Consider the following 11,483-nt stretch of genomic DNA (forward strand, 5'->3'; position numbering starts at 1 on the left):
ACTGATCAATGTAACAGGGCTACTAATCTGCTTTTGTGCATGAAATGGGGATACTAATGTCTGAGTTGTCCTGTGAAGGAATCTGCTAACAAGGTGGCTCTGCTCACGCCTACCCATCTTAGACTGCCCCTTGCAGCAGCTGTAGCGTGGCGTCGGTTTTGTGAAATCGCCTATACCTTAAGCCTAGCTTCAACCGGCATAGAGAATAGGCAATATGCACAGTACATGTTCTACAGTGCAGGGAATATGCATAGTCACAGTGACGACCATTTTGTGTCGCATTAGTACGATCAAATTCTGCAGTCATACCTGATCTTTTTACCATCGCCTGCCACAGCTCGCACTACAGAAGCTGCGCTTTGTACCACAAAATGGCACCCATGACGTCACTTGAATACCCCTTATATCAGTTTTCTTGTACCTCAAGCAAATGGATGAATCTAGAAGCGTATTTTGAAAACTTCGTCGACATTGCTTACGGAATAATAAACCACGACTGCAAAATGAGATCCGGCGTGACTTTTCATGTTTTTTTACTTAACAGTGGACAAAACGTGCGTCCAAAATGAACATGTAACAGTCAGCGCGAGACTTCAAGCTCTTGCATGCGTTTTCCTTGTTTGATTTCTCGCTTCCAGCATGCTGTGATTTAGGAAGTTTTAGCGTGTCGTCTTCAGAAGGGTATGTGGGCGCGGATGCCGACCTCTCCCTGGGGCTTGCCGCGGTAGGAGTGACCGTTGAAGCGACCGAAGCTCTGGGAGCCCTCGGCGTAGCCGGTGATCCTACCACCGTTCTTCGATCGATGCAAGTCGTACTCGCCGCGCATGCCCACGTTGGCATTGAAGTTGCGTCCGCTGTTGCCGGACGCTGATCCGAACACGTTTAAACGGTGCTGCGATGGAAGGCAATAAATCCAAATGTCAGACGCATTGCCAGCGTGCAGACGGCACCAGCACACATGAGCAACACCCCCTCAAAAGAAAATATAGCATCAAAAGCCCCGTTCGCGAACGGAAAAGCAGATATGCTGACAGCCCGAAAATGATAGATGCCAAAACTAGGAAGGACGCGAATTTCAGGATGCTGTTGAGTAAAGCCAATTGCTGGGCTAGTTGGTGAGTTTGAACTAAAAGGAAAGGCTCCACAGCGCTAACAAAGACATCGAATACACCGATATAAATGGACAGGACGGGCGCTGAGTCGTCGAAATGAGTAAAAATGATGGCTTTAAGCACCTGCTTAAAAATTAACGAACTAAACGCCCTCGAACACCTCCACACTCCCGGCAAGCATATGAATATCACTTAGGCTATACCTGCCTAATCGAACAAATTAGATGACTTTAGGCCCTAAAAAGATATCCAGGTTGATCAGACCCCAGCAATTGGATTTAAGACACTTGGAGCAACTATCGCGTGAGAGTATCCTTTCTCTTGCTTACAATTCTAATGTTTTCTACTTTCTTGTCCCGCCATTAGTACGCACATGTTAGTAAATGTTTGGGGACGTGAAGAACACTATTCTGACGACCTTCGTCAAGTTATGCGCCACCTTTTGCACGTAAGGTGCAGCAACAGATCTGGTCGCGATATCCTTTCACATTGGCTTATCATGCTTATGGGCACGTCTCGACATACCATCCCATGAATTGCGGCCCTTGAGTTGCTCGAAGCGTCTCATATCAAAAGGCTGGGATGAGACTGCATCAGTGGCACCTCGCAATCTCTTTTTAGTGGCGAAAGTCGTCTACTTAGTTTAATTAGACAGGAATGGCTTCAAGTGAAATTCACGTGCTCGCCTGCAGTGTGGAGTAGTTTGAGAACATTTACTTCCCCCATTTTTTAAGCTGCGCTCAAAGTCTATATTTTTACTCGCTTCGAAGAAATATAACCAGTTGGAGTTAAGCACCGGCCCTGTCCATGCCTATGTGTGTATTCTTCTTTGTGAGCGCCGTGGAAGGATGTTATATTTAAGTTCGGCAAGGCAAACGTGGAGCTGAATAAAATCTGACAACTAGATGCTTTGTCGACGAGAATCTTCTGGACAAGCAGATAGTTCTTTTCTTAGAGTGGATGTAAGGCTTCGCTGGGCAAACTTTCTGCTGTTTTATATGCGTTGGGCATTTCAGTTAGGCGCTCGTATGCTGCATCAAATGCGCTTGTAATGGCGACAATTTTAGAAATACTTCTCCAGAGAGAATTCTGAGTCGTGAAAAAGAAAAAAGTCCTCTAAGTGATATTATGCAATGCATTTGCACAAAAGAGTTTGCCCATGCGCTTCAGTGGCGGAACGTTGCCATCGGAGATAATATGTTTTGCTTTTAAAAGCATTGCTGTTAAACAGGATACTCCTTCCAATAAATTAGACCTAAAATATTGTTTAAAATAAGGAAATATTCCTAAAAAGTGGAACATCACTGCAATGTGATAAAATATACCGTTAAAAGACCTGTAATTTACAGGCAGCAGCCGGGCAGTAATACCCGCTAGTCTTAATGAATGCAACATTACAGCAGTTTTTTTTTTATGATTGATTTGCAGAATACATTAAGCTTGATATAAAGACCCTAGAGATGATGCTGAGGGAAAGTATTCTTTTAGGTTGCTGGTAAATCGAGAGTTCGATATCATACAAAAATAAATATACTTTATAAACGTATGACACATGATTTTACGGCAGGTTACACGGAGTGTGGTAGCGCATATCTGCCTGCAAATTTCTGTTCTTTTAGAAATATTCCATCCCACGGATGAGTGCACAAATGTCTCAAAACCACTTACACGAGGAGGGTCTGGCTTGAAATCAAAGTTCGGGCGTCGCCTCTGCATGCAACAACAAATGCATTGTTAGGTATCAGATTCTTGAGCTAGCGGTTACTAACTGCTCTTATGATGCTCCTGAACCCTTATGCGGAAATACATTTTTCAGCTTTTTTATCTCCCCCCCCCCCCCCCTGATAAACTGGAGCAGAAAGGAAGATAAATAGAATTAAAGAAAGAACGTAATGAACAAAGTTAAGGAAGGACAGTAAAGAAGGCAGGAAGCAAGAGAGAAACGTTATTTTGATTTGAATATACCTTTATGCAAATCATCATGGGTCACACGAAATCAATGGCAGAGTTTACTATTTCGTCTCTGTGCTAGCATAGATCTCAGGTCTAACACCATAATGGAAACTGTATTAACGCCTACGTTGAAAAGTAGCATTAAGTAGCAGCGTTGATCGGCGATGAACACTGAAACAATTTGCAAAAATCAATGTACAAACTTACCTGCCCGGTCACCGCTGAGACGGCTTGAAAAAGAAACAAGAAAATAAACAAAAGTCAGTTAAAAGCTTTTTGGCACCATGCACATTAGTTTGAAAGCTTTACCAACGAAGAAAACATCAGTACTTCTAATTTATTTTTCACTTCAAAACGAATTTTTGCGCACCCGTGTGCGTTTTCGGCACACGAGTGCCGAAAACACACGAGGAAGCTTTTGTCCCCATCCTCACACAAGCTGACAGAAAACGAACAATACTGCCCACAGGGTCGTCAATGAATACACCATTTCGATGTCAGACTTCGCAGCAAGAGGATATGAGGAGAGTTTGAGGCTGAAGTCATACACTCTTTTCATTTCTTTTAGCAATGGAAAAATGAACGGCCTTGCAGGAAAGGTTACGAGGTCATCCATTTTCATGTTTAAATATTTTCGTCTATTTATAATACTGAGAACCCTTATAATCGCAATAGAAACAAAAAGAAAATAGACATCTGTTTGAGGACGAGAAGACGTGGATGAAAATATTTCCAGGCTTTTTGTGACCACCTTCCCGTGTAAATGCGTTCAGAAAAATACTCATTTAAATAGTATCGTACTTCTTGGCTAAAGCCTTAGAGCATACGAGATCATAGACAGTCGGTTATTCCGATATCCTGCTGGCCATTGTGACCTTGAAATGTGAGCACAATAAAAGTGCCCTTATTTTCCTCGCGCTAGATAATACAAATATGAAAAGCTCATGCAAAATGTCTCACCGATGCTCAGCAGAAGAATAGCAAAAAGCACACGAAACATGGCCGCCTGTTATGCACCGAAACAATTCAGCTAGAGGATCAACGGTCGAGCGGGGTGCCTGACGAACTCGCCTCGAGCCTTTATACACTGTCCGTCCGAGTGCGTCTGGATGGGCGGATCGAGCTTCCGTTTATTTCTTCATCCCACGAGCTACGTTTAATGTAAGCTCGGCTCAGTTCCGTTATTTACGTGAGAGCAGCATCCGGACGAAAGGGAAAATTGCCGCGTGGCCGGGCAACACCGCGGGCATCTCCGAGAGCATCGGCCAACGTCGCGATGGCTTAGGTTTCCTCGACCGCTTCGCGCCAGCCGGCAGGGGTTTCCCCGCAGGCGTTGCCTCGTGCTGCACGACGCGGTCGCGCTTCGGTCATTCAACGCTACCAGTTCCTTCTCGATTAGGAGAAACAGAGACGGGAAAGAGCGTGATGTTGCTTTGACGAGGAGCGGGACACAATGCTCGAAAATAAAGTCCAATGCCGAAAATATGAAAATATCTTTTATTTGATGCAGAGCCGGAACCTTCCATGTCGGAACATGGCTCTTCGTTTTACTAAGGCCTTTCCTCCAAGGGCATAACACAGGCAGCATCCGTGTCGTGTGGGCATAGTATCGTGTTTTCTTTCAGTTGGTTCTAGGACTGCTCCTGACGCATAAAAAAAAATGCACCTTACTTAAATACAACTAAACGTAGTCTTGTATTTAATATCATAGTTTCGTAGGCAGTGTAAAAAAAGAGGTATAAAGGTTTGTATGGCGAGAGAACATGCGTTTATGTTCTCCTTTTTGCGTGGATTTATAACAGGGCAGCAGCGCAGAGCGGCGTGAAGACTTTTATTTGCAAATACAAAACAAAAGTAAAAACTTACAAATGATAGACATTTAGAAACAATGATTACATTTAATATTCTCATCTCCACATAAAAATTCACTAATCGGAGGGCAAAAATGTCATGTAAAATTACGTCCACCGGGCAAGTTAGCCATCAGACTCGGCCTTTAAGGTGCTCCTCTGAGTGACCAGTGCTTACGTTTTTGTTCGTTCGAAAGAAAACACAAAAAGGAGACCTCGTCCTTGATTTCATTATCTTCTTCTCACTTGAAGCCTTTATTAAGCGCCTCAGTGCGTACAAGAAACTCCCACGCTTGGAGCGTAGTACAACTCTGTTCATTTCAGAGTAAAAAAACTACAAGGCACTGGCCGCCTAAGAGCGAATTCCAAGCCAACCGATCATCACCAAATGAAGCCATTAACTGTCCCATCAGATTCGTGACGCTTTTTAGCACTCAGCTTTTCATTGGCTGGGTGCTTTTCAGCGGCTGGTCTCAAAAAGCGTACCAGATGCCACTCAAGACACTTCCCAACAGCTCTATCGATCCAGAATTGATGTGCAACCTTTATCTTCTTTCAATAGCACTTATAGAGAATGGACGCTTACAGAATGTAAAAACAGCCAACAAAAAGGCACGCGCAGCGCGGAAGTCTCCATGTGCACAAGGCAGCTTTGTGAATGTGGTCTTCCGCACTTTGTAGCGGCTTTTTTGTTTACTCTTTTTGCTTTGCATTATGCCCCAGCTAGCTCTGAAACAAACCATTCTGCATAAAGAATGAAGGGTTACTGAATTCGTATTCGTATTCCTATTCCCATGCCAAACAACAGACAAGAAAAGCAGTAAATGATTGCGGAGAGGGGTGCAAATGTGCCAAGGGAAAGAGGAAGCCCGAACAAGTGATCGCATTTCTCTGGCGTCAGGGACACACTCGGAGAAGGTTTCCAGGCGCCAACTCGTAAAACCCGAAGTGGAGTCACTCACTGAGGAAATTTGCATCCTGCATCATGCGTACACTCCTTCGCGCTTGCAATCGCATTACGGCAATCTGTTCGTGATACGCTGGAGTGGCGTTCCGTCCTTCGTTAAGACGGAGAAGAAAACGGAACCCTTCCGTGCGTTCTCTTTCAATTTGCGTTGTCGCATGTGTTCGTTCTCTTTTACACTGCCACACTGGAAGGAAGGAGCGGTTCATCAACTGCGTACAACCTCGCGTTTCGTAATAACTGAATGCCGTGCGGGCTGTACGCGTTTTCGTTGTCGGCACGCATCTGCACTGAGGCGTTGGCCGAAAGGCACTTGAAAGGCGCAATTAGCGACCGCTTAACAAATTAAAGGGGTCATGTCAAGCTTGACCTATAGTTACAGTCAATGCCATATAACGACTCAATAATGACGACTGCGTGTGTTTGTTTCGCGAATAGCCCTGGGAACGGCCTCTCCTATCTTTTATTTATGTAAGCACGATAAGGGCCGATCACACTATCAAAGCCCACGCCTATCCTCCTTTACACTTGCGCCTTGGGCTAGTCTTTGCACCTTTTATACATTTGTGGACTTGCTACTCCAGCAGCGCCACGCGGCGGAAAGCGGACAAACCCAAACTGCGGTCAGCAGCCTGAAGTTCGGCTCACAGCATCCTGAGAAAATGATGACAGAAGCTGCTCCTGGGTAGCGCGACGTAGCGGTAACTGAGTGAGCTCTCTGCGTTTTCAATAGCCTCTGTGCAATTTATCCGCATGACTAAGAAACCAGTAAAACAGGTGGCTCGAGAACATATACAGCTGTGACCTACCAGCACAGAGGGCAAAATATCCTCTAGCATGGTTGATTCTGAAAAAATAGTAGGTTTAATGGGAAGAAATGAACACGAGTGCAATGTTTCTTATCGCGCAGTTTGCATGAATCAGAGGTGACCTTGATTTATTTCTGGCAGGTCAGGGCAGATGTGTTCACCAACTTGTTCCTGAGGGAAGAGGTCAGCCCTACGGCAATCTATGTTATTATTTGTTGCCACCTTAGCGGCTGCGCATCCATTTTCTCCAGTAGTATAGCAGTCCAGCCAGAGAATTCCGACTAGCCCGTTATACTCTGTGGCACGGGCAGAGGCTCTTTATTTTTCTTTCCTTTTCATGCCTCAACATAATATATGTCCTTTACAGCGCCCAATCAGAAAGGGTGCATGCAACATAATCACCAACTAAGTTGGGTGTTAAATTACCTGAGCATACTTAAGTAGGGAACTGATATTATTCAAGTGCTGAAATTATTACGGACCCATCGCCTCAGAGGATGGTCTTATACAATTATTGTGTAATTGCGCTTACAGCAAAGCCTCTTAAAACAGTGGAGCTTTGCGTTGAAAATGTCTTCCGTTTCAATCTTTGTGAATATTGAGGAGGAAAAAATTCATTGAAACATAGTGAAAAAGCGTGCGGCAGTACAGAGGCACTGACCACTTCAATATCTTTCGCTTTCGCAAGATTAGGGGTGCTCTAACGGCGTTCTTTGGAGGCTGCTTACAGAGTTCTTTGTTTTGCTTAGGCAACAAGGGTGTAGAGTCTCGGCTGTATTCACTGTAACTCTGTAGACAGCAGCAGAGCTTTGCGTTGAAAATGTCTTCCGTTTCAATCTTTGTGAATATTGAGGAGGAAAAAATTCATTGAAACATAGCTATTATGTCGCAGCTATCTTTAATGAACTACCGGACGATGTATTTTCTTTGACCACCCGAAAAACACTGAGAGTTGCTGTTCAAGCGTTAGAGAACCTTTAATATGTTGTGATATTATCAGTGCAGTTTTGATCATCATCATCATCATCATCATCATCATCATCATCATCATCATCATCATCATCATCATCATCATCATCATCATCATCATCATCATCATCATCAGCCTCATTATACCCACTGCAGGGCGAAGGCCTCTCCCATATTTCTCCACTTAACCCGGTTCTGTGCTAGCTGCATCCACTTGACCCCTGCGAACTTCTTAATCTCATCCGCCCACCTAACTTTCTGCCTCCCCCTGCTACGCTTTCCTTCCCTTGGAATCCAGTTTGTTACCCTAAGCGACCATCGGTTATCCTCTCTTCGCACTACATGTCCTGCCCATGTCCATTTCTTCTTCTTGCAGTTTTGATATGTTGTGCCAAATGTATCTTTTTTTTTCCTTCTTTTATTTTCTCCTGTATTTATTTTTTTTTTTAATTTTTTTTTTTTTTTGCCTCTGACGGAGTACGGATGTAGCGCGTATACATTGCCGCGGCTGCCGGTTGTCGCCGCACAAGCCCACTTCTGGCTTCGGCGCTTCCGTTTCTGTATCCTGTTTTCAATATATTAAATAAAAATTATTATTATTATTATTATTATTATTATTATTATTATTATTATTATTATTATTATTATTATTATTATTATTATTATTATTATTATTATTATTATTATTATTATTATTGACATAAGCGTGGGGCAGTGCAGAGGCAATGACCACTTGAATATCTTTCGCTTTCGCAAGATTAGGGACGCCCTAACAGCGTTCTTTGGAGACCGCTTACAAAGTTCTTTGTTTTGCTTAGGCAACAGCGGTGTAGAGTCTCTGCTGTATGCACTTGACCTCTGTAGACAGCCAGGGGCGGATTACCACACATGGCGGCCCGGTTCAAAAACGTTAGGAGGGCCCCTAAACCTCCCACCAAAGTTATTAAAGCCTATTCAGTAATTCTACTCGTCCCCCGTTTGTCTTGTTTGAGATTGGACGCGTTTTAGAATTTCCTACAGACACAAGCCACATTAGCTCGAAAATTCAGCGGACTGTTTATGAATATCGCCTGAGCATATACTTGGTATAGAGCACATGAGCCAACTGGCATCTGAACTGAGCTATTATAGGAAACGGGTGCCCGTTGTATAGCTCCATATGGATGGATGGATGGATGGATGGATGGATGGATGGATGGACGGACGGACGGACGGACGGACGGACGGACGGATGGATGGATGGATGGATGGATGGATGGATGGATGGATGGATGGATGGATGGATGGATGGATGGATGGATGGATGGATGGATGGATGGATGGATGGATGGATGGATGGATGGATGGATGGATGGATGGATGGATGGATGGATGGATGGATGGATGGATGGATGGATGGATGGATGGATGGATGGATGGATGGATGGATGGATGGATGGATGGATGGATGGATGGATGGATGGATGGATGGATGGATGGATGGATGGATGGATGGAATATAGGAGCGTCCCCTTTGAAACGGGGTGGCAGCAGTAGCTATCATGCTCATTTTTCTCCCTATATCTGAATTATTGATTTAGATTGGTTAACTAAAACATCATTCTGTTTATTAATTTTTTGTTTCTACATTACTAACATTATGTCACTTCTCCGCTTTTAAGCCACCAATCTTCCAGTCGTTTTTTGCTAGTTTCCACCGCCGGTTTATTCACCCGGCCACTGGTATCTCTAAACCCCAGAGCTTCAGGAACAGTGATTGCGCCTGCATCAACTTCCGGATGGATACCAGTATAATATGGTCAATTGTTTCACTGGAGTTACCACATACAGCACTTGCGTCATCTCCATTGTTAAATTTCTTTTTGTAGTTGCGTGTTCTAATGCACCCTGATCTAGCTTCAAAAGGTAGGGCACTGCCTCTTGAGTTATCAAAGAAATCTTCGTTCCTGATCTGCATTTTCCACTTTCGGTATAATTCCAAATCTGTTTCTTTTCCATCGAATTTATCCAATTTTTACCTTCTGTGTTTTTCACCTGTTGCTTAATGCCTTTATTTCTCCGTCCTTGTGACTAGCATACTTACTAGTTAGTTTCCTAGTCCTTTTCTTCCATTTTGAGTCAACGCTTTTTAAGTACAGGTATTTAAATACTTTAGCTGCCCATCTGTTACTGTCCAATTTCCTCAAGCGTTCCTCATATAATATTTTACTGTGAGCTTCCCGTACTTCGAAAGATGCCCAGCCCATATCTCCCTGTACCGCCTCATTTGTAGTTTTGCCGTGGGCACCTAGTGCTAATCGTCCAACGAATCTCTTATTTATTTCTAATGTCGACTCTACCTCTGATTTTAGGCACAAAACCGCATTTCTGAAAGTAAGTCCGTGCACCATAATTCCTTTCCAAATACCCCTCAAAACCTCATACCTATTGTATCTCCACAATGCCTTATGCTTCATTATCCCGGCATTCCTTCGCCATTTGGCCTTAAGCGATTGCTCATGCTTTCCAATGTATGCCAAACCTTCGTTTACCCATACCCTCATATATTTATATTCTGCTACTGTAGGTATTTCATGGCCTTGTATTTTAAGACCCTGATCAGTTGAGCCGTTGAAAATCAACAGACCCGACTTAACTGCGCTAAAACTGAAGCCTAGAGCGTCCCCTTCGTCTCCTCAATACTTAACTAGAGTTTGCAGTTCTTCCAGACTCTCAGCTAGCAGCACAATATCGTCTGCATACATCAAACCGGGGAGGTGCTGCTCTACTGCCTTTCCACCTAATCCGTATGAAAGGTTAAAACCTAGGTTACTGTCTTGTATCCTCCGTTCCAGGTTTATCATATAAAGCATGAACAGGAGCGGTGATAGAGGACAGCCTTGTCTTAATCCTTTGCATACTTTGACATCTTCCGTACTTCTTATCCCTTCCCACGTAATTTCTACTTTGGTATCACGGTATATATCCTGCAGGAACTCTATTATCTCATAACCGATACCTTCTTCTTTTAATATCTGCCACAAGAATTCCCTGCTTACGTTCTCGTACGCCCCGTTTATGTTCAGGAAGGCCAAATACAAAGGTCTATTTTCCACTCTAGATATTTCGATGCATTGGGTAAGCATGAACAGGCTATCGTCTAAGTGCCTACCATTTCTAAAGCCGTTGTGAAGTTCTCAGAGTATCTTGTTACTTTCTACCCATGCTTGCACCTTTAATTTCACCGCCTGCATGGCCAACCTGTACATAACAGATGTTATGGTAATCGGCCTGTAGGATTTTATGTGCATTCTTTCTCCTTTCCCTTTATAAATCAAATTCATTTTACTCTGCCGCCAGCTGTCCGGAATTTGCTTATTCGTTCTGACTGTTTCCAGAGCTTTTAACAACGTTTCCTTACTTTTTGGACCAAGTTCATTAATCAGCTTGATCGGAATTCCATCTATTCCTGTAGATGTGTTTTTAGGAATATTTTTTTCTGCCTTTTTCCAGTTTAGATTGGTCAGTTCTAAGCTGCTTTGTATTCTGCTACCTTGTGTTGCTTCCTGATTTGCGGAGATTACCCTATCGTCGCTCTTAGATGACTCGGCTGTAACTGATGTAATGTAGTTCACTGCGTTATCTCCCTTTAAACAATTTCCCTCGTTATCTTGAATCCGATCCTGCTTTCTTTGATTCTTCTTCCCTAGCCAGTTTACATGGTTACAGAATTTTCTTGCTCCGCCTCTAGAGACATCGTGTATGTCAGCCATCCAGCGATCGGTGGACTGCCTTATTTTGCTTTGGACGAGGGTCTGCACCTCAAGTTTCTTTTGTCGATATGATT

The 11,483-nt window shown here is 43.6% G+C and overlaps 1 protein-coding gene across 1 annotated transcript; it reads right to left on the reverse strand.

The window, feature by feature from the left end:
* Positions 1-445: 445 nt before the first annotated feature.
* Positions 446-4,165, reverse strand: LOC146184573 (uncharacterized). The gene is made up of 4 exons (XM_084608815.1): positions 4,026-4,165; positions 3,273-3,295; positions 2,781-2,822; positions 446-892 (listed from the first exon to the last, which is right to left on the reverse strand). The coding sequence occupies exons 1-4, from the start codon at positions 4,063-4,065 to the stop codon at positions 674-676; spliced, it is 324 nt and encodes a 107-aa protein (XP_084464941.1). The 5' UTR covers positions 4,066-4,165; the 3' UTR covers positions 446-673.
* Between the last annotated feature and the right edge of the window lie 7,318 nt (positions 4,166-11,483).

This window comes from Amblyomma maculatum, chromosome 7 (genome assembly GCF_055883805.1).
Source record: "Amblyomma maculatum isolate TAMU_Amacu chromosome 7, ASM5588380v1, whole genome shotgun sequence".
Classification (NCBI taxonomy): Eukaryota; Metazoa; Arthropoda; class Arachnida; order Ixodida; family Ixodidae; genus Amblyomma; species Amblyomma maculatum.

Bases quoted from the DNA above. Each gene is read 5' to 3' on its own strand.
- LOC146184573 (XM_084608815.1), bottom strand. From the start codon at position 4,065: ATGTTTCGTGTGCTTTTTGCTATTCTTCTGCTGAGCATCG. The intron at 3,296-4,025 runs GTGAGACATTTT...TTCTTTTTCAAG, and splicing joins TATTCTTCTGCTGAGCATCG to CCGTCTCAGCGGTGACCGGG. The intron at 893-2,780 runs GTAAGTGGTTTT...CTTCCATCGCAG, and splicing joins TCAAGCCAGACCCTCCTCGT to CACCGTTTAAACGTGTTCGG.